This window comes from Lindgomyces ingoldianus, assembly GCF_010093535.1.
Source record: "Lindgomyces ingoldianus strain ATCC 200398 unplaced genomic scaffold BDR25scaffold_19, whole genome shotgun sequence".
NCBI lineage: Eukaryota > Fungi > Ascomycota > Dothideomycetes > Pleosporales > Lindgomycetaceae > Lindgomyces > Lindgomyces ingoldianus.
Genome location: NW_022985180.1, coordinates 1,027,059 through 1,048,577, shown reverse-complemented (window position 1 = coordinate 1,048,577; position 21,519 = coordinate 1,027,059). Strand labels below are relative to the sequence as shown.

Genomic DNA, 21,519 nt, shown 5'->3' with positions numbered 1-21,519 from the left:
ATAAGTAAATTTACAGTTTATGTGTAAGTTTGTACGCGTGCAGGGAAAATTGTTGTGTTGCCAAGGAATTCCACCGATTTTTGCACCAGATAGATCTCTGGTGTGGCGCACAGACGCCTAAAACCCCATTAACGAACGACAGGCCTCCCCACCACCACATCGACAACCTCACCGGGCCCGGCCATGGATCTGGCATTCGGCTTCGCTCTAATCGGCTATGGCTTGTTGAAGCGTCGCTGGAAACCCAAAACCCCCATCTCCATAAACGAACCATATCTCCTCAACATCCCTCCCGAGATCAGGCTAGTTCTATACGACTTCCTCTTCATCCAAGAGAGGCACGAGCGTGCATGCAATTTCCTCGTGCCACTCCTCACCTGCCGATTGATATACGAGGAGGCTAATCCTCTAGCATTCACTCGCACCAATTTCATTCTCCCGCTCCGGAGGAGCTTTGCAGCCCCCCCCGAGTTCTATAAAGATGGCCCGTTCCTCAGTCCCCCAATCTTGAAGCTCTCAGCGTCAAAGCTCGACCTTGTCCGCAATATCACCCTCCTCTGGAACTTCCCCTCTCTCGAGCTCCGGTCTCTAAGCCGTCTGTTTTCGGAGCTAGCGCTTTCCCCGGTTCATCTCAAGCAGCTAACCTTCATCATCACGGATCCTAAATGTCTATCTCCATTTCAATACAAGTACTCTCCTCTGTTCCCCGAGATTCGAGACTTTGCAAAGTATGTGATGGAGGACTTGCCGTTTATGCAAAATGTGGAAAAGATTGTGTTTATCAGTCCCGGTATAGACAACAAAAAGAACTTCCAGCACTTGTTTGACCCGGAAAAGCCCGCGATAAGGGTAGGGAGTGATGACCAAGGGCATTTTGTGGTAGACGTGCAATCGAAAAGGCTTGGTGGATGGAAATACGCGGTGGTGAGGGCAGGGAAGGAAGTCACGAAGTGGAGACTCGAATTGACGCATCCAGATTAAGACGGGCCTTTGAGCGCGCAAGAGGCAAGCAAGGCAAGCGAATTGTGATAGTGCCGAGATAGGTGTGGGTATGTGTGTTAAGAATAGAAGGACGTGTTCGGTATGGAAGGGTGTGTTGTGCTGCATTTTGCCATATAAACCGGACATAGGTCTAATTTGAGGCAGAGCTCTGCTTCATATTAGTACTTCCCTTAATTCCAATGACCAGCTCAACAGATTCAAAGCAACCCTAGATATCTTCCAGAATGGGCGCTAATACGCTATATGAAAAGAACGGGGGTCTGTAGGGAAAGGAGAAGAGTGTATTTTCGCCTCTTCACAACTCGAAAACTCCTTAACTTCGCTCCGCCAGTCCGATTCAGGGTCCCAGGATCTCGGCTAACACAAGCTTGCACACAAGCTTTGCTCCCAGCCTACTTTCTCCTTTAATCTGCGAGGCCTCAAACCCGTACACCACTTCCGAGCTTGAGGTTCCAGCTCCGACCCTTCCATTGTGTTTAACGTGCGTGCGATTTGAGCGCCGTCCAGGTCCAGAATATCAATAATGTCCACGCATACTATGGTATCGAGTAGTATCCTAATCTCCTCGAGGGCCTCTACATCATGCTGCTCCTCTTCCCGTAAGTCTTAAGCATATCATCCTCAATTACCAGGGTGAGTGTTCTAAGATGGACACCGGGACATGTAGATTGAGTCGTGATAGGAATCCAGAAGATTTCCTGCATGTTTCTGACGGGGATCTTGACGCGTGTGAAGCGATTTCTCATCCGGGGTTCCAACTTTCTCCAGAACTTGACGAATTTGATGACCCATCGGAAGCGGACGAGCATGTGCGCGAGTGCAGTTGGATAGCATTCTAAATACACTTGTTAGAGACGCGAAGCAGCGCTAGTAAGTACGGTGACTTCATCGTCATGCCCCAGAACACATATTCGTAGATTCGGAGTCTGATCTCAGCCGGGAGGACAAGAAGGCGCCTTGAGGGCTCCAAGATGCGAAGCGCCTGATTTCTGAGTCGGGTGTGAAGTCGGGAAGCCTTGTTTGAGTGTTCCATTGGTAGATGACCATGCTCTGCTATCCAGTGGTTAGGTAATAATCATTGGGTCGTCGATGTATCGTCAACTTATAGGCGCCGACGCACCGTTGCCTGATACGCGGAATGTGAAAATGCTCTTCATGCAAGGATCCCAGTCTGGGATTTGCGCCCTTGTGGCCGTGGTCAACTCTACGACCACGGCTCCGACGTCATGAAGGTAGAACCACCAATCATTAACCAAAGGTTGAGCAAGGAGAGATGTCAATCCCCTCCATGCTTGCTTCTTCCCTTGGCGAGAAATTTTGCTGGGGCCCCGCATTGCGCAACGACATCTAGCCACTTCCATGACAGCCATCCAGATCCCGCCCCCTCTTTCCCAATTTTTTGAACGGTGGAGAGGAGAATAAATATCAAGACAGCGAGTACTGGCTTGCTCTTTATGAAACCGCCTGCCACATCGCTTCTGCCGATACCGACATCATAATGTAGCGCCCACGATATCGACGTCGCTAATTCTCAAATACTGATTTGCGAGGAAGTTGACTCTCAGCTCCTCCAGCCACTCCAGGTCCACGATGATTTGAAGCTGAAGACTCGTCAATGTCAACCGCTTTCGTGTGAAGGGAAAGCACGAACTACCAAATCACAACTACAGCCTTGAGCCCTCCAAACTCTATTCGGATGCGCTGAGACGCAGGTACGGTCATCTGACTCGGAATCGCCAGGGGCTCAGTACTTGATATTTTCACGTGGCGGGTCTGCGTCAGGCTTGGCTAGCCAATGACAAATTTAGATTTGAAAACTGGAGGGTTCGAGGTCCCTTCGCTATTGATACGATATCCCGCCTGGATGGAAAGATATAGAACTGGTAATTTTGTAGCATCGAGAAGTGTGCAGGACGCTGCAGGGTCGATCAATCAAGAGCACGGATGGAATGTCGTCGATCATCTGAGTGAATGAGATACGCCCTTTACCGCTTCAAGTTAGTTTAACCGGGAGAATAACCATCGGTCCTCTTTGTCGCCTCATATTTTCTCTTACGTGATTTAGACCCTCTTGTTTTCACGCTTTCGCCCACTGTTAGGTAACTTTTACGGTGCGCACCTCTCATGATGTCAGCGACTAGAGCCCGATTCTTCTTTGAAATCACAGGAACTCAAACGCTGATAGTAGTCATCACAGCCATGTGTTGTGTACGGGACCCAAATCTTTCATATTCGATTCCCCATAGTTCTCTTCATACTGGGTAACATTTTGTGTCGCCACATTATGTTCAACCTTGCCTGTGATTGTTGAGGATCGAGCTCTTTCTTTACGGTCTTCCCTGCGATTTACATCCCCCTTCGTAATCAGACTATCATGGTAGTTTTCCATCTCTTAATACAAGTTACCCCTTCGCCTCCCCTGAATCCCTGTTAGCTCTGTAGCCTTGGAAAGCAAGACATTCGATATTCCAATCAGATGAGGAAGCAGGGGCTATCACATCAAGCCTCCCCTTGATTGGCAAGTACCCTCCCGCAGCATCATTCGAGAAGCTATTTGAGCCTTATAACCATTCCAGTCACACCCAGATATCCCCAGTGCCTTCCGTGTTGTCCCTTCACTACCCAGCTGCCTCGTTTCCTTTGTCATACCTTCCACCACATCTGTATTATTCCCCGTTTCTACCCCATCTCACTCATTGCTTCCGCGTTACCGCTATGGGAAATCCGCTATACCACTGGAGCCCACAATTGGCGTCTTCAATTCAGAACTGGAATTGGGAAGTGCAAGACGAGTGGAACCAGTCCCAACGGCAACTATTTACATACAATGGACGGTTTGAGCACATACCTCTACCCGGAGATAGCATGCGGACTGATACCAACAATCATGCCCTTATTGACTGGGATGGACCAGATGACCCACTGAATCCGTATGTCTCCAGTCCTACTTCTTGAAAGCAAACTTGCTGACCTGTGCAGTTTCAACTGGCCGGTGTGCAAGAAGTGGAGAGTCACGATTCTTGCCTGTTTCATGCTAGTGCCCGCTATTTCACTTAAATGAAATTGGATTCTGACTTGTCCAGGACTTTCGTCGTTCAGATCAACGGCACAGCCATGACCAGTGCAGCGATGCAAATTAACGACACATTTCACATTAGCGACGAGCACTTTCCACACTCGTACTGGCCTGTACTCTCCTGGAACCTCGGTGGAGCTGCTGCGCCTCTCTTTGCCCTACCACTCATGGAGCACTTTGGTGTTCGACGGAGTTATCTTGTAGGCCCCGGCTTCTTAGCAGACCTACTACCTGCAAAAGCTAATCCTTCTTTAAGGTCATTTATATATTTCTCATCATATTTAACATCCCACAAGCTTTCGCTCAAAATTTCGCAACACTCATTATTACTCGAATCATCACTGGTGGCTGCTCTGGGGTGCTCGCCAACATCACCGGTGGCATTGTTAGCGACATCTGGAGAGATAGTAGGAGTAAGAGCTTTAGTATTTCTCTTTTCATTTGGGGCTTGCTAGCTGGTCTGAGCATGGGCCCTGTAATCGGAAGTATCGTTGTGCAGTATGCTTCTTGGAGATGGTAGGTACCGCACATAAACCCTAGCCAGATAATCTGACAGAGTCGCAGGATATTCTTCTCCCAGATCATTCTCTACAGCATATTTGCTCCCGTCCTCCTCCTTCTCCCCGAAGTCCGACCCGACGTGATCCTCAGTCGTCGCGCAGCACAAGTCCGAAACAGCGCTGGGAAACTAGTTTATACTAATTCGGAGAGGACCCGCACTAGCCCCAAAGAAATTCTCAAGGAAACAATTGTTCGTCCAACACGTATGCTTATCACCGAACCCGTCGTTCTCTCTTTCGGGCTCTGGTCAGCATTCTGCATCGGCACAGCCTTCATGTTTACGCAGAGCATCACACAAGTTTACACTTCTCTCTATTCGTGGTCATTCTTTGGTACGGGGATAGTTCAATCTGCAGTTGTTGTTGGAGAACTAATTGGGCTTGTTGCTTCCATCTATCAAGATAAACTGTACTTCCGCTCTTCCATCGAGAATACGGAGAAGCCTGGTCGTCCGATTCCGGAAGCAAGACTCTATCTCAGCATACCTGGATCTTTTGTAGGGCTTGCCGCGGGACTATTCTGGTACGCATGGACCTCCTATTCTACGCTCCACTGGATCATTCCCACCATCGGCCTAGGCTTCGTTGGTTTTGGTATGTTTTGTGTTGTCACAGCAGTAACGGGATACATCATGGATGCATATTCAAAATATGCTGCGAGTGCAATTGCGGGGGTGGCTTTCTTGGAGAATTTCTTTGCCGCCTTCCTTCCTTTGGCTACACAAGGCATGTATAGCAATCTTGGCTTCCAGTGGTCAAGCAGTCTACTCGGGTTCCTGGCATTGATCCTCAGTTTTATTCCTCTAGTCCTGCAGAGCTACGGGAGGGTTATTAGGGATAGGAGTCCTTTTATGAGAGATGCAGCTCATGCTATCTCATAATAAGGGTAGTTGCATGGTATGTGTATCTTAGTTACTAGTCTTCTAAGAGTCTCAGCATCTCCCAAACCCTTCCACATTCCCTGTTTTCGCCCGCTCGTACAGCTTCTTTACAGATAGCTCTCCCTCGTCCCCTTCTCTGCACTCCTATAAATCGCCTCAACCATTCTATGCCTCACAACTGCATCCTCAAATGTAGTCACAGTATACCCTTTCTCTAACCCTTTTCCTGCCCAGGCATCCCAAGCTCTGCCGACATTAAACGAGAAATCGCCCTTATCCCAATCCCCTGCCTTCTCCACTTCCACATTCTCTTCCTTCCCTTCAATATCGAAGAATTTCAGCGTGGGCTGAAACATCTGCACATGCCCCATTGTAGGCGCCTTCCCTTCCAAAACCAAAGACCCATGCACCCCATTAATCTCCCAATGGAACGAGCGCCCAGTTCGTGACTGCCCGCCCGCATAAACCACATCCACAACCCCACCCCCATTCACCAATGTCCCAGTAACACTCACATGATCATGAGCCGTCTTCTTTACTTTTCTAACCTCCTTCCCATCGTTACCTACAAGACTCAACTCTGGCCGGAGATTCGCCAACGTTGCGCTCAACTCCGCAAATTCACCCAGCACGAAGCACAAAGCATCGACAGCGTGTCCAAACGGAATGGTAAGAATATTCGCACCATTTTCTACCGGCAGTGCATATTCAAAGTCTGGGACAATGGTCGATCCGAAGATGGCGCCATGGCCGTACATACTCGTACCCAAGATCCTGCCAAGTTTCCCAGACTCGACGATTTTCTTAGCAGCAATAATAGTGGGGTTGTTGCGGGCTTGGAGTCCGACGAGAGTTCTCACACCCTTTTCTTTCGCGATCGCGGTCAGTTCTTCGGCGTCAGCGAGATTGCGCGCGAGAGGCCATTCTACGAAAAGGTCTTTTCCGGCGAAGAGAGCGGGTCTGATGCTTTCGTAATGGCCAGGCACGTTTACAGAGACGGCGACGATAGAGACGGAAGGGTCAGTTGCAAGAGCGGCTGGGTTGTCGTAGGTGTGTACGTGGGTGAGGGAGTAGGTAGACGCGGCGGCTTCAGCAGCGGATTTGGAGCTGTTTTGGAGAGCGGTTATTTTGTAAAAGGGTGTGGATTGGAGGTAAGAGAGATGGGAGCGGGAGGCCCATGAGCTGAGGTGTTATTAGGAGAGGGTGGGTGAAGTGGGATGGGGATGGGGAAGTACCCTTTTGCTGAGAGGCCAATTAAGCCTATTGATTTCGGGGGTGACGCCATGATATCTACCTATGCTTTGGTTCTTTCGCGGGTTTTTAATTCAGTTTCTAAAAGGAGAATAACTGCCCCGTAGCTTCAGTCTTTCGGAGAATGATGAAGAGCACGCGACTGGACTAAGACAATCAGAACCAGAGGAGAAGGCTCGAGGGAGAGCTTATATAACTTCGTTCAATCCTCAAGGATCTAAGTCTAATATGCAAGCCCAAAGCATCTCACACATTTGTAGCTTCATTCTGACAAATCGACTTCCTGACAATAACAGGTATGGTGCTGCAGCTTCACCAACTCTCAACCAATGACGTAAGAGTTCTCACCTCACGCCCCTCGATAGAATTGCACATGCGTCGATTTTTCCATCAACCCTGTTGTTTATCTGTCCGCTTTTTGATGCTATTTCCATTCCCGAGCATAAAGCAATTGCAGTTCAGTTCATAATTAGTCCGGGCAATGCTTTAGGTTCTGTTCGTCCAGCTGAGAAGATGAATGTATTTGTAAGCAATCTTCTTGCTTCGTCGATCTCATGATCATGGGATGATCTTTCTGTAATTTGATTTGTAAGGCATGACAGACTAGAGGGAGGGATTTCTATTACAGTAGGGTCCGCCATGGAGGCAGAGAAGCCACTAGCTGTATGGGAATAACGGCTCGGGTTGGATCAAGATGTTTGGAAGGGGGAATCGTTTGAGAGCATTTGCTTCCTTAATTAAAAAGGCAATATCTTCTTACTATCTACCGGTAATCTAGATTAGTCTAGCAGTGTTTAGAATAAGGGCTTGGGAGTAATCTGTCTAGTCACTAAAACATAGCAAGGGTCGCAACCCTTATTAGTTATTTTAGTACCGGACCAAACTAGGTAAAGGCATTTTGCTACATGTGGTAGGCTAGAAAGGGGGGGTCCAATCTTTTGAGATAGGATTACGATTTTTTTACATCTGTAGGATGGAAGAGAAGATAGATTCTGCAAAAAAAACTTATATTAAAGGCATCTTCAAACAGTAGATAGATATATTGGCAAGGATTTAAGAGGCGGTTTCCATACGAATATGCCTTCCTGTCGCACCAAAAAATTGACAACCTACCTGAGGCGATCGTGAAGTCTGGCCAGCTCTCTTACGAGCACTATTGCCTTCACAAATACTATAAGAAAACGAAGAATAGATAGAATGCAAGAAAGCAGATAGAAGAGATGTTCCACGGTAGCAAAAGCCCAGTAAGCGTCTGGAAGGGGACCTTCCAAACTAAAAATGCATATCGGGTCTGATGAAGGCGCTATAGACATCACGTCACGGCAAACACCTCAAGTCTGTCGTTCTATAAGAGATCTGGGTCATTATTGCTACTGTCAGTAAGTACTACTCCTCCTCCCTTCCCACACTACTACCTCTCTACCCCTCTCTTTTCTCCCCACTCCCCGCTCTTTTCACTCTCGGCAGAGGCCTTCTTACCCACCCCGCCCTCCGGGCCATTGGACCTGACCATCTTAGGGAATAGGTTGGCACTCCAGAGTCCCCTGAATTCCTCCTCTTCCTTCCTCTTCCCTCCCCTCCCTCCCCTCTTCTTAACCAGTTTCTGCCCTAGAATCTCCTCCCGGAGGGCTCTACCCTCCCTTGCCAAAACGCGGTAGCACTCCCTGCCGTGCTTCTCATGTTCATGGTACCGCTTGCACCAGGCCTCCGGGTGTTTCTGCTCAATTTTCAGTGTGCGGCGCACACGAACGAGCCTCAAAGCCGTTTTCATGACCTCACGCATAAGACCCTGGTGCCAGCTGCCCAATCCCTCCTCCTCGAAGATCTCCTCCACCTCCCCTCCACAGAGTGCCATTGCATCCGCCCAGACCATTCGGGCGCCGCATTTCTCCATGGTGTGGGCGTAGAGTTCGTTGATGGCGTTGTTATTAAATTGCACGACCTTATGGTGGAGATATAGGTAGCCATTGTCGTTGGTCGGCTCTGGAATTGAAGCTCTTGCCTCATCGTTGGTGTGGTAGGGGAACTTGTTTTTCTTCCACATCTTACGGTTTTCGTCCGCATCTTTCTCCTGGAAGGTACGGATCCAGATGTCTGAGATGAGGTCACAAATGTTCCATTGTTTCTGGTGGTAAGCGTAGATATATAGTTGGAAGAGGTGTCGGGCGGTGAACATGAGGCTTTCCTGGGAAGTGGCGTTATAGTTCTCCTCGGCCTCCATCTGGGGCAGCTCGGTATGCGGAATTTCAGTATTAAGATAGTCGAAGATCTCGCGGATGTCCCACCCGATGTTACCAATGAAGCCTTGGGCAGATCGATCGTCAGTGGTGGGATCTAGTGCTGAACTAACCCGAGGTTGCTCGTATGTGTCATGGAACAGATGAGCGGCGAGAGGATCTGAATCAGACACGTCTTCAGTCACGGCAGACAAACAAACTGACTCTTGAGACTGAATACCAAAAATAGAAGTGGCCTTGTTTGGTTCTCGGTTGAATGAGCCAAGGTCAATCTCACTGGGATTTGGTTGCTGGGGTTCAATGGCTGGATCTGTTTGCTTTCTCTCCAGAGCCTGCTTCTTAGATGTCTTGCGTTGTTTTGATTTAGTTTTCGAGACCTTCTGCTTGGTGGGCTTCGGGTTACAAGAAATCACCCTATGAACACGAGGTTTGACTGGAGTCCTTTTCTTCATAGTGGTCTTATTCTTGGGGGCTTTGCCGGCTGCTTTTGAGGGAGATCCTTCACTTTTATCAGCGCCGTTGTTATTTGCATTCTTTGATGGCATGTTGTTGGCTTCGATGCGAAGTGTGCGTACTACAATGAGAGAAGGAGTCTGAGACTGTATGTAGCGAAATGGGCCGGGAAGTCTTTGACAAGGGGGTCGTGATGAAGGTTCGTAGTCAGTATTCGTTAGGGAGGCTGCTGAGGTTGCTGCGGGAGAGATTAGGCTGAGAGAAACGGCAAGAGAGAAGTCGGTGACAGACAGTAGCTGTTGAATTGGTTACTGAAGACCCCAGATATAAGGTTGCTACAGAGGAGAAGTTACAGACAGTTTAGGGTTTTTATCTGTGAGCGAAGAAAAAGTTCGCAGTATCGTTTTGAAAAAGAACAGTAACATAGTTTCTGGGAGCAGAGAAACTGTTTGGGTGGGTTTGGCGGTGCTGTGAATGTTTGCGGCGGTGACGCCGTGGCAACCTGAGTTCGTCACTGGGAGCATGTGGTGACAGTTGTAAGTACTGCTCGGTTAGTCTTCCTTGATCTATCTTAACATTCTATGAAAATAGTCCTACATCCTCTTTGATCCTTTCGGGGTGATACGGAATAGTAAATCAAATCCTGAGTGTAGGATGATTGTACAATAGCAAGAGAGGATGGGTTTGCGAGTTCTCCGTCGGGTGGCGGTAATTGCAGGAAGTTGACATGTCGAACCCGTAGAGAAAATTCACACTTCTAAAATGGCACCACCATGGCCTACCATATCACTGGAGCCGATAATCCAACCTTTATTGTATTGCACCTGATAGTCCAGCCCCGAGATGCTGTCGCCGTTCAACACGCCTTAGCATGGTCATTAGCTTTCATGATTGGAATAAAACTACCAGCTACCTCTGCTAAACAGAAGTCCTGGATCTCATGTGAACATCCCGCGACGGCACTGGAAACCTGGAGAAACACCCAGGAGTCTATGACGCTGTAAACATGATTCCGGCCTTCGTCTCGCCCATCCTCAAAATATCGAGCATTCCCCCTGTTACTAAATCGCAGCAGACCGCATGCGGGCTGCTCGTGCATTGGCAATTGCAGTTTGCTACAATTTGCTGCAATTTGCCGTCAGTTACTGCTAGTTGCTGTATTTTGCTGTATTTTGCTGTAGTTTGCTTTATGCCTTTCCTAACGCTACTAGCTAATCTCTAGCTAAACACCAGCTCATTTGCTAGCCCTGAGGGCCAGGGAGCGAAAAGTAGAAATATTGTTAAATTTAGTGAAGAAAAATGTGTCCTTACTACAGAACTAGGTTTTATACTGCTACACCTAGCTAGCTCAGGGGTAGCGTTATTAACAAGCTAGATAGAGCTTGCAACACAACTAATGTGTACTATTGTTTGCTGCACGTTTCTGTAATCTACTGCAGTTTATCGCAGTTTGCTACAATTTACTGCACTTTGCCGCAAGTTGCTGTAGTTTGCTTCATGTCTTTCCTAACGCTGCTAGCTAATCTCTGGCTAATACTTCTAGGCACCAGCGCATTATAGTTAAGCGCCAGTTGAAGAAGCGGAACTAGCGGTTGTGCTGGTAGTTATGCTAGCAAACAGTTAAGGTATCTGTAACAGCAGCAAGGAGATCCTTATCCTAGAGGTTATCATCTATAGGAGTAAGTAGGTGAATAGCTGTAAGCGGTGCGGGAGGCTGCGGTGGGTCATGGTAGAGTCTTTGCGGCGATAGAGAGGGGGAGGCAGACAAACAGCAAGGACAGCGACAGACCGTACATGCAATCTCTAAGAACTGCAGCAGGACTTCGTGGCAAGAAATAGCCAGCAACAAATAACTAGCAATGAAAAAAGTATATACCTACTGTAGAATAAAAACCGTACTTTAAAGTACTACAAACTAAACCTTTAAAAAGAAAACACTACTAATAACACCTTTAAGCAAGCAGTAGGTGTTATGATATCTTACCTTGACTGTCCTGTTGCTAGGTGTCTTCAGACGGTAACGGGGTCTTTAGGGAAGGGAGAGGTGTAGGATATAGGGACGAGATAGGAGAGTCGCGTGATACTTCTCTGACTTATGACAGTGCAAGGAGGGTGTACAGTCCTCCGTACGATCCAGCAGGAAGTTGGGCGAGGGAGGAGGTCGATAAAGAAAGAGTAAGGTAGAGAGGGTAAGATGACTAATTAGCTTTAGTCTCTCCGCAAATAGAAAAGAGTCTTCTGCACGCTTTGTGTTAGAAAGGATATTAGATATATTGCTATACCTAAGGCTGTGCCTTAAAGATAAGAATAACCACAACCTTCTAAACAGTGGAGGGAGGTTAAGACTATATAGTTGTGGTGGTCGCAGGTTCTTAGGAGTGATCGCAGTCTAAGCCAGCGACCACCCGCTAAGCCTTGCGACCACACTGTACCCGTGACCACGCTGGGCGCAGGTTTCTAAGGGTGGGTGGTTGTAGAACAACTCTGCGACCACCCGCCAAGCCTTGCGATCGCACTATACCTGCCCTGGAGCACCACGTGACCTCCGTGGGTCGTGCCCTACCGGCATCGGCCCGTCCTTCCTCCGTGGGGTTGGAGGCTCGGCATGTTCCTCTGGCCCAACCAGTGGTCGTAACTGTAACGGCACGAGCAAGACCACGGGTCCGAATGCGGTATGAATCCACTCAGAGGTATACGGGAGTGCGTGGGGACTCAGAAATCTGGGAATGCCATTGACACCTATAGGCCTTGTGCGAAGGATATCAGAAAACTACCGAGCTAGCTAAGGGGAGAGGTGCGACTAAATACTTGGGGGAATAGGGGTACAGCAGGGGGCAGGGCAGGGCCGGAGCAGATACGAGGAACCTTCGGATATAAGGTTCGCCAGGTAACTTTGAATGGAACGATTCAAGCGAATCGTTACAGTAACAGTAGGATATAAAGAATAGATAAAACAAAGTAATTTAAAGGCATTTATATAACTATAATGTTTACAAAAGGAAACTAGTGTTTTATTTATCAGTAAAGCTAGAAGAACTATTTGTAGAAGAATTAAACACTTAAATTATAAAGTTATATACTAGCTATGGAAATTACTAAACTATGTGGTACTCTAATGTAACGAACTGTAGTCACGTGAAAGGCACATCAACCCCGAGAATGCTAGCGTAAACAGCACGATTGATTTCACCTTCGCCAGCATAGCTAAGGATTATTTCTTGAAGTTCAGTTGGCAGTTTGTGCATGCGAGTAAAAAGCGGATATGCATCACTGTATATAGTGTTGAGGATCCAGAAAACAGTAGTTTGATATAGCGCACCGAATCTGTCACAAAAGCTACGTAATGGTGTGCATTCAATAGTGTTATGAGTTTTCTTGAAGATTTGGATATGGCGGATTGATGAAACGACATAGATAGTGTCCAGAACTGACTGCTGAGTGGGTATGTTTGCCCAACTACCTCCATAAAATGCTCTTGAACAAGCCTGTATGCTTGTTCAATATGCTCCGTGAAAAGTACTTGGGTGTTTCCGAGGCCGACTGTGGGCACAACTGGCGGTATGGGCCATATCCTCCAGCGTAGGAGGTTCGCCGGCTCACGAGGTTGAACCAGAGAACCGTCAAGCTTGATATTTAGCATTCCCATATATTTGACGCACTCATTCGGACCAATAACTTGCGTTTTAAAGTTAAGAGTGAAGCCGCTCTCGCTCTCGCTAGAAGCGAAGCCAGGAGCACGCCACTTGGAATCATAATCCGATACTAGTCAGTAAACCAGGTCAAACAATTGACCAGGAATAGCAGTTAGGGGGATCGAGGTATGTGATACTGTGGTATGAGAAGGTTTCCAGACTGGTAAGTCTACTGGTCTATATCGACGAGATGTACGGAAAAGCGTGGGCTGAGCCTGAGGGATGCAGAATAGGTGAATAGCATGAAACTCCAGTTGGTCGAGGAAGATGACGTGCTGATCGAAGTCCACAGTCCAGACAGAAGGTCTCTCCGCTCGAAAAGTCGATATAGAGCTAGGAATGGTAGGCCTAGTTTCTAAAGTATCCTGTTTAAATTCTTGGCATATTGAGCTAAGTAGCTCAGTACGAGCGGTGACTGCAGTTTGTCGTAAGAATATACTTTGGTCTTTCTTACGACGAATAGATGAGTACTCACTTTTAGTTAGCAGAGAAAGGCATGACGAAAGCATGAGCTTATCATAGCGAACATCACTATACCTGCCGATAATTTCTTGATAACCGTCATGAAGGACAACGCAAATGGTGTTAAATTGGGACAGCTCATAACCAGGTTCGAGGAATAATCTAGCGCTCGGCAGCGCGTCTACGACTAGCTCTATAACGAATGGTGCTTGAAATGAACGTGGCAATATGCACGGTGAGGCGCGAGCTTGCCGGGTGATGTTGGCGTTCACTTTGGTTACCCCCTGCAACGAGGCTGGAACTTCTAATTTTCCGAACAATATCAACAAAGTCTCAGCACACCCACCCCAGGCGCCAAAACTTGCACCAACACACGAAGTTGCACTTAATAGAGTCCCAACAATTACTACCAGTGTCACACTGCTAAGTGATACTTCATTGGCTCGTTTCACGATCTGATTGTCGAGTAACACACTTGTCTTGCTCGTCGCATAAGCGACAAACATCGTAATGACTACTATCCACCACTCGCCTCCGCCTGGCGTGACTCCATTTTCTATTTTCGAAGACTCTGAAGACCAGGGAACGTCATCGCCATCCGAGGTGTACGACGGCGATACGTCATTCAATTCAGAAACATTCCCTGGAGCCGACGAACCCATTGAGAGTATTGAGCACCAAGAACTCGTGTCATACCGCAGCTCGTACACTTCGCGCCCTTCGATTCTCTCAGCGGGGACATCGCGCCGCGCCAGTCTCATCTCGTCGCTGCCATCGGAACTCTCGATATCCTCCAAACCGATTCCACCCACTGGCCATGGCGTCAACTCACGGAACACGCCTCGGAAAGAACGACCGCTGTTCCGTAACTCGTCGTCGGTCCGTGCTATGCAGATGTCATCTCCGCCTCCCCTCGCGCACTTCGAAAGTCCGCGGGACCGACTGAAAGGAGTATACAAGCTTGCAACACCAAGCAAGAGTGGTAGATCTGAGACTCCCACCTCAGTATCGGGATCCCGAAGATCTGGTTCACAACGAGCAAGCATTCATAGGGACGCACAGAGTCCTAAGCCATCGCAAACACCCCAGCAGCACTATCCTCTCGTTTTGTTGCATATCACGATCCTTCCAATGCAGATACCCTACCCTTACAAGCTGATGATTAAGGTCATGCCCGACTGGCTGGTGGAAAACTACAAGCTTCTTGAGGAGAAGCTGAAAGACATTGTATTGATGCGGCGTGGGCTCCTGATACCCCATCCAAGAGAGGAGTACGATTTATTGGAAGAAAGAATACTGGAGAGTTTAGATTTAAAGACACCCCGGCTGCTGAAATGCGGTCACTTTATTGGACCTGGGGAGGGTGCAGAAGAGAAAGGAGACGAGGAGGAAGATAGAGGAAGTGTAATGGAGGGTAGGAGTGGGAGAGAGACCAGTATGAGTGGAGGCACTGTCACTGGCGATGATGAACCGGGATGGAAATACCCCACACCTGAATCAGACAATGCCAGCGTATGCATCGATTGTCACCGTCAGGTGAAGCGACCAGGAAATGGGATTGGCACAGGCACGAAAAGATGGGATCTCAAAATTTATGCAGCAAATGGGCTCATGCGGGCCGGAGCTTGGTCTGCAGCATGGAGCGAAATGGAGCGATGTGATGTCGAGATTTCACCTTGGATCCCTGAAGATATGAGGAAACTTTTAGAAAAGCAGGCTGAAGAGAGACAACGAGCAGAAAATGAGAAGCGGATGTACGAAGCTGAAGTCATGAGGCGTGTGGAGGAAGAAGCGGCTCGCATGAAGAAACTCGAGGCTGATGCAGAGGAGAAGAGACGAGTCGAAGAAGCCGAGCGACAGAAAAAGATTGAGGAGGAAGAGCTTTCACGACAAGGGACAATTGATAAAGAAGCAGCAGAGAAAAGGGAGCTCAACGAGACATTGAAGGAGAAGATTGAGGAAGTGAAGGAGTCGATTCGACTCGAATTCGAGGCTCAAATTCTTGCTGAGGCTAACGCAGTCTCTGAGAGGGTTCGTCTGCTGGAGGAGAAGCTTAAGAATGAGAGATCGAAACCCATAAATTTTGAACATCCCCTAGTCCACGAGCAACCTATCGTCCCTGAGAGAACTCATGGAACTGACCGCCACACCCAATTTAACTACCAATATCGAAGTCAGTCCCGAGGAAGACCTCGAGCTCCTTCACGTCGGCCTTCCTCCATGGACGACGTTCCTATTAGTACTCTTCTGAGAAATTACCTGGTGCTTCTCGCCCGGGACCGGCGGAACATAGTGATCGTCATCCTCAGTGCCTTCGTAGTGTTCCTTGCGATGCACGTGGGTCCAAGCCTAGCCGTACAAACCCTACCACCAATTATTCTTAGCACATTTCACGAGGACTATTCTCCAGATCCTATTTCTTCTATTGTTGCTACAACCACAGCTACCTTAACGGCAACTTCTATCATCTCGACCACGATCACACTCCGTGTTGAGGAGACACCTTCAGCAGCTGTTCTTCCCTCTGTGCAACTGGTGTCTTCAGAGGTAATATCCTTAGAAACGACACCGGTGGTTGAAAGCACACACATAACCGGGGAAATCGTAGAAGCCAGCCTATCGAGGTCGGAGCCAGCATCCAACAAACCATCCGCAACCACATCTGCCTCTCCAAACAGCGATATACCATCACGATCGCTGTCTGCTGCTTCCTTATCCTCAGCATTGTCGTCGCCACTCCAGTCCCTGTCAACGTCGACCATGTCTCCACATTCTCAATCTTTTATGGCTTCCCAATCCTCCTCAGCCTCATCTTCACCATCATGGACAGGGCCCTTGTCCATCCATGACGAACCCAAGTGTGAGCCTACGTCAGTCCCAAAAAAGCCACAGCCACCAGAGACGCCATCAGAACAGCCAATAGTATCAGAATCGGTGGTCCAGAGTAGCTCATGAAAGAACAATCCGTGGAACGCCCAATTTTCCCGACCCCGGACCTCTGGATAATCCTTCTCAGAAAATTCGAAACTACATTACCCATGACAAGGAGTTTATTGGGAACAAAAGCCGTCTACCTTACACCGTAAATTGTGTGTGTATCTGTGTGTGTGCTTTACCAGATATGAACAGTTGGTTTGGAAATTTCTTGTCTCGCCTAACCATCCTATTTAATGATGTCAACGCCCCCATCCCAATAACGACGGATTCACGACTATCGCATCACATAGATTGGCATGCCACGTTTTGCACAGCCTCGATACCTACATAGCTTCCTAGTCCACTGCATGCAGTACAGTATTGGATATTACAGTAAATAAATTGATTGTAATTAAGCGGCGGTTAGCGCTAGTTTCAGGAAGTGCCTTCACCTGCAGGCACACATGCTGACTGTTGGATGCGGGTGTGTTGTGTGTCCGTAAGCTTCGCCTGTGTTCTATTGACTGAAATCGACTAGCCTGAGAAAGGGCATTGGGCGAGAAAGGATGGCAGTTGATTGGTGATACTGCTGAGCTGACTGAGAGCGAAGGATTGATCATTCAACCTGTGCAGCTGGCTCGGTTAGTGGGAATATTAACGCGCGGTTTACACACCACACACACTACACCCCCATGGTACCACGGTCCATGCCACGCTACAACACAACGTAAAGATCCTCCAGGGGTGAACATAACGAAAATTCGCCTTACGATATGCTGTGCACACAGCCCTCCACCCACGCGTTCCCAATCCGGAATCCCAATTCCTCGGGCAGACAGACTAGGCACAACAGGCACGGTCCACAAGCGCCTTCCCGCGTAGGATTGTCATCCTATCCCTGGCAGCCCATCTGAATCCCTCAGATCCATTAGAGCAGAACAAAACAGAAACAGTGTAGGATCTGATCTCGGCAAACTAACCGACTAGGCATCAAGGACATGGTTCCGAGGGGAGGGGTCCATTCTCCCATTCGCCTCCATCTATCAATCTTAACTCAGCGTTAAGCTCGATCCTGCCCAGAAGCGTCCTTCAACGACGTGATAGGCCAAGACTAGGGTTATCGGGATTCGAGGGAATCTAGCCAGTCGTGGTGTCCGGATTCCTGGAAACGGAAACGTACCACGGTAGAGATCGATACGCGGGGTGTTTCGAGCACACAGCATACCATGCTTGGAGTCGGGGGACTAGGAGGCAATTCACTTCTGGCTGTTGTGCGATGTCTGTATTAGCCTTGTTATAGTTCTAGGTCGAGCTAGTGTGTAATGGGAGCAGGATGGAGGCAATGAGGTCATAGAGGAAGAGGCGGTGAGGGACGTAATGCAATGGAGTTAGGCAGGATTGAAGAGCTGGGACAAATTGTAGGCCTGAGGAGGTGGCAAGGTGGACTTTGGAAATGGCCTGCTAGATTTAGTCATCTCGCCTATGTCTTCGGGCTGTGAAAGGGTTAGGACGATTCAATTTGGGGTGAAGATTGATTGCGTTCAACCTAGTGCCTGGGGCAATGTGAGAGCCTACCCGCCGAGCCAGACCGCCACCATCGTTTTAGAGTTGCCTCATCCAATTCCAGAAGCCGTTTGCCCTCAACGCAATAGCTAGGAATGCCACAACATTGAGACGCAAACCATCTTAATCGATATCATCCCCAGTTGAACCCTGCTTCTTCCTCTCCTCCATTCTCTTCTTCGTCTTCCCCTTCGCCTCCTCCACCCACTTCTCGTACGCATCCCCACCCTGCGCCAACTTATCCTTAACCACCCCCTTCAATAGCTCTCCAACAAACCCAACAAAATTATGTCTCCGCAGTGAATTTTCCCACTGCCATTCTGTGCGCTTCTGTTCTTCGGCCTCCAATGCTTCCACATCTCCCATTTCCCGTGCACGAATGCGAAGATCTTGGACACATGCTAATAAATTGAATCGGATTTCCGTAGCGGGGTATCGCTCGATCCGTCGTTGGAGGACGGGAATGATTTTGTCGGGGAATTCGGAGACGGTGCAGGCACCATGGGAGATGGGTGCCGGCTGAAGGCCATCGAGTTCGTAGAGTTTGTTCTTTATGGAGGTGTAGCTGTGACTACGTTAGGGAATATATTGGCATAGGGAACCGGGGAATATGTACGCGATGAAATGATAGACATCGTCTTCCTCAGTTGCAGCTCGTTGTGTCTCGTCGATGAAGGGAGACGACTTGGCGAAGGAATTGTGGACTTCCCGGATAAGATCTGAATTTGATAGGGTTTCGCCTCGGAACTGGAAGTAGACTGATATCAGCTCTGTTCATCACAAAGTAATACGTCTGCAGAAGCAGGTGTGAAATGATATTCACCTCGGCAGGAAACTCTTTAGTGAATTCCTTGAACTCTCTCAGGTCTTTACCAATATCTACTTCCCCATCTTTATTTAAGAGTACCGACAATAGAGCCTGCGTTCCACAAGCGTTCTGTATAGTTTGTGCAGCGAAAAACAGCTCCTCTGCGGCGCTGAAGTCAAAGGCCCCATCCTGTGGCGTATCAGACCGTGTCTCCCCCGTCGGGTACTTGAAGAGGAATATAACGCCATATATCTGCCCCGCCTGCCTCAGCTCGTCGGGCTCAAGCGTCATTAGCTCTTCGAACTGGACATCTTTGACGCCAAGCTTCTCGATTAAGTAGGTGAAGACTCCCTGCGTCCATGCGATTAGCACCTGGGAGGAAGATCCAAGCCTAGAAGGAACTTACTGCATCACTCTCAATCGTGTTCCACCCTCCAGACATGGCTGTATGCGGCGGATTCGGGATATCGTGGAGTGTTTGTGAGGTCATGGAAAACTTAGCTACCTGAAGGGCCGGAGAACGTTGGTCCGAGCCACTTGGTCTGTGCGATCGGAACTTTTCCGATCGGAATATTCCATCTGTCTCCTTTCACAAATTCTGGGAATACGAGCATGATGCAAGATCTCGTTCCGCCGCGTGGTTGTGTGGAGAGATCTTGCATAAGGCTCAATCACATCTATAGAAGTGTTTCATGCTCAAGCCGTATATATGTGACCCAGGCTTGAGCGGCGAAAAGATTGGGGTCAAGGGCTGAAGACAGATAGGATGCACAAGTTGAGATAAACACGAGGTGATATGGTTGCATTCAAGAGTTGCTAGAATTGTTGGTAGGCTGGAACCTGCTTTGAATATGGCAGAAAATAATTTCGGATTTAGTATTAAAGTATCACATGAATGCCTCGGTCTTTTCGCAATGTTTTGCTTCGTTATCGTCGTCCCTGCATCTAATCAATCAAAATGTTTCACAGAGCCGCATTTGTAGAGTGAAAGCTATAGCTATCAGCTAAGAAATCTAAAGTCTAACCGGAGGTTTGTTTCTGCAACCCATGATTGTAACACTCTCCTACCCGCTACTCTATCAACACCACCGTTTTCGATTCTCTCAACCTCGGCAGCATTCACTTACACTTAGGTACCTACTTCTCGTCCCAACAACCCCTGCCCGACCAGGTCCCAAATCGTCCGTCTGGCGCAGAGTCCTTCCAGGGGATATCTTCCGAGACTCAGAGCTTCATGAAACCCCTGATCAAAACTGGCCATACGTGAGACCTCCCGAGTGAGGTAAGGATCGTCCTCATCATCGAAAGTAGAAGCCTGAAAGTCAGGGGAAAAAGCTGTATCAACGGATTGATCCAAGGGACTGGGGTGGCGGCAACGGCTCCCGAATATGAAAATCTGAATGAATCAGATCGTAGAAAGAACAAGCAGCCCCTTTAGGCAGTAATGTCAATCCATCGTCGCGATGACTGAGCAATAGTGTTGACCTCGCCTCGCGTTTGCTTTTGCACTTGCAACCAACCCAATAACCCAAACCAGCAAATCATTCCGAATGAACTCGGTCCTGACACACCTGATCCGCCCTCAAGGAACCTTTCCGCCTGACCCACTAAAGCTTTGACAAGGATAAGCGAGCTTCAGACTCTCGGACCATTCGGGAACCACAGGAGCTTAGCGAAATAGGCATCGGGCCGAAGACGAGCGAACAAATGCAAAGAAGACACCAAACAGTGAATCATCGCTCGCTCGCTCAGTTGCATGGCATGATGGTCGCGCTAGGTGCGCTAAGGGGAAAGAAAGACAAGGCATCGTGGGCCATGCCCACAACCTGGATTTCGCAGCTGTTGCGTGGCTTCCAGGAATGTCCCCAAACAAGGTGAGAATATCAGAGTCCAGATGGCGTGGTAAGCACTCCAAAATCGAACGGAGGTAAAAGCGAAAAATATGTTTCATATCGGAGTCTCCGATGCTGACCCAGGATCAACGCTGACATGTGCGAGAGAACAGACCCCAGGGTCTCAGGAATGTCAAACCTCCCAGTACCAAGGTTGCATGCCCTTAGTTCTGGATCAACCTGCGACAGAAGATACTACAGAGGAAAAGCTCTCCGTAAAGCCTGGAGGAACTAGGAGCAGGACGAGCAAAAACAAGTTCTCCCGTTTCTTGCCTTTTTTATCTCCTCTCTTACCCCAAAGACTTTAATTTCCACATAGGTTGCACAGCCATCTTTGATGATGCCTGCAGGCGAATTAACCCCACCCGCAACAGCTCACCGGTTTCCAGTCTTCACACGCAGATTGTGGCAGTGCAACCTACTTCAACTCCGACGTGTGAAATCAATCAGTCCCTGGAATGGCATGCAAGAGCGGGGGTGGCTCAGATCCTTCCGCATGCTAAGCTCGTTAGGAAAGGAATGCGACCACCGCACGTGATTCTAAATCACTTCTAATTTAGACTTAGCGTAACGACGACCAGTGGGCCTGGCGGACATCTCAGGTTAGCCGCACAACATCTGTGCGTGATTGGAGTGGAGTTGAGGAAGCTTATTTGGGAAACTTTAGCGTGGAAAATTGAGTTGAGCGACGAGATAACAATCTCGCTGGACGGGAAGTTTTAACGT

The 21,519-nt window shown here is 48.5% G+C and overlaps 9 protein-coding genes across 9 annotated transcripts; 4 read left to right on the top strand and 5 right to left on the bottom strand.

Annotated features, from left to right (window-relative positions):
- Nucleotides 1-145: 145 nt before the first annotated feature.
- On the top strand, nucleotides 146-1,131 carry BDR25DRAFT_304291 (uncharacterized protein). The gene has a single exon (XM_033690176.1). It carries the CDS (start codon nucleotides 184-186, stop codon nucleotides 979-981), a length of 798 nt encoding a protein of 265 aa, XP_033546740.1. The 5' UTR covers nucleotides 146-183; the 3' UTR covers nucleotides 982-1,131.
- A 41-nt stretch (nucleotides 1,132-1,172) lies between these two features.
- On the bottom strand, nucleotides 1,173-3,046 carry BDR25DRAFT_356170 (uncharacterized protein; the record flags this gene model as incomplete). Its single annotated transcript, XM_033695586.1, has 11 exons — nucleotides 1,173-1,189; nucleotides 1,257-1,359; nucleotides 1,399-1,607; nucleotides 1,656-1,846; nucleotides 1,887-2,055; nucleotides 2,123-2,480; nucleotides 2,514-2,652; nucleotides 2,690-2,752; nucleotides 2,803-2,918; nucleotides 2,945-2,965; nucleotides 3,011-3,046. 11 exons carry the CDS (start codon nucleotides 3,044-3,046, stop codon nucleotides 1,173-1,175), a joined length of 1,422 nt encoding a protein of 473 aa, XP_033546739.1.
- Nucleotides 3,047-3,934: 888 nt separating this feature from the next.
- BDR25DRAFT_326016 (MFS general substrate transporter) lies at nucleotides 3,935-5,519 on the top strand (the record flags this gene model as incomplete). The annotated part of the gene is made up of 4 exons (XM_033692248.1): nucleotides 3,935-4,005; nucleotides 4,086-4,278; nucleotides 4,335-4,594; nucleotides 4,643-5,519. The coding sequence occupies 4 exons, from the start codon at nucleotides 3,935-3,937 to the stop codon at nucleotides 5,517-5,519; spliced, it is 1,401 nt and encodes a 466-aa protein (XP_033546738.1).
- An 82-nt stretch (nucleotides 5,520-5,601) lies between these two features.
- BDR25DRAFT_263319 (NAD-binding Rossmann fold oxidoreductase family protein) lies at nucleotides 5,602-6,908 on the bottom strand. Its single transcript, XM_033686814.1, has 2 exons — nucleotides 6,755-6,908; nucleotides 5,602-6,701 (listed from the first exon to the last, which is right to left on the bottom strand). Exons 1-2 carry the CDS (start codon nucleotides 6,802-6,804, stop codon nucleotides 5,627-5,629), a joined length of 1,125 nt encoding a protein of 374 aa, XP_033546737.1. The 5' UTR covers nucleotides 6,805-6,908; the 3' UTR covers nucleotides 5,602-5,626.
- Nucleotides 6,909-8,181: 1,273 nt separating this feature from the next.
- BDR25DRAFT_315113 (uncharacterized protein) lies at nucleotides 8,182-9,552 on the bottom strand (the record flags this gene model as incomplete). Its single annotated transcript, XM_033691498.1, has 1 exon — nucleotides 8,182-9,552. One exon carries the CDS (start codon nucleotides 9,550-9,552, stop codon nucleotides 8,182-8,184), a length of 1,371 nt encoding a protein of 456 aa, XP_033546736.1.
- A 1,880-nt stretch (nucleotides 9,553-11,432) lies between these two features.
- Nucleotides 11,433-12,242, top strand: BDR25DRAFT_356164 (uncharacterized protein; the record flags this gene model as incomplete). Its single annotated transcript, XM_033695585.1, has 5 exons — nucleotides 11,433-11,485; nucleotides 11,518-11,640; nucleotides 11,837-11,913; nucleotides 11,963-12,132; nucleotides 12,177-12,242. 5 exons carry the CDS (start codon nucleotides 11,433-11,435, stop codon nucleotides 12,240-12,242), a joined length of 489 nt encoding a protein of 162 aa, XP_033546735.1.
- Nucleotides 12,243-12,591: 349 nt separating this feature from the next.
- Nucleotides 12,592-14,053, bottom strand: BDR25DRAFT_356163 (uncharacterized protein; the record flags this gene model as incomplete). Its single annotated transcript, XM_033695584.1, has 4 exons — nucleotides 12,592-12,730; nucleotides 12,760-13,222; nucleotides 13,253-13,998; nucleotides 14,034-14,053. The coding sequence occupies 4 exons, from the start codon at nucleotides 14,051-14,053 to the stop codon at nucleotides 12,592-12,594; spliced, it is 1,368 nt and encodes a 455-aa protein (XP_033546734.1).
- A 65-nt stretch (nucleotides 14,054-14,118) lies between these two features.
- On the top strand, nucleotides 14,119-16,569 carry BDR25DRAFT_227734 (uncharacterized protein; the record flags this gene model as incomplete). The annotated part of the gene is made up of 3 exons (XM_033685256.1): nucleotides 14,119-14,619; nucleotides 14,782-15,711; nucleotides 15,793-16,569. Coding segments are annotated over 3 exons (2,208 nt in total), but the record flags the coding sequence as incomplete, so codon positions are not given.
- Nucleotides 16,570-18,054: 1,485 nt separating this feature from the next.
- On the bottom strand, nucleotides 18,055-19,374 carry BDR25DRAFT_263315 (ubiquitinyl hydrolase). The gene is made up of 4 exons (XM_033686813.1): nucleotides 19,308-19,374; nucleotides 18,917-19,252; nucleotides 18,710-18,840; nucleotides 18,055-18,658 (listed from the first exon to the last, which is right to left on the bottom strand). The coding sequence occupies exons 1-4, from the start codon at nucleotides 19,341-19,343 to the stop codon at nucleotides 18,217-18,219; spliced, it is 945 nt and encodes a 314-aa protein (XP_033546732.1). The 5' UTR covers nucleotides 19,344-19,374; the 3' UTR covers nucleotides 18,055-18,216.
- Nucleotides 19,375-21,519: the final 2,145 nt, after the last annotated feature.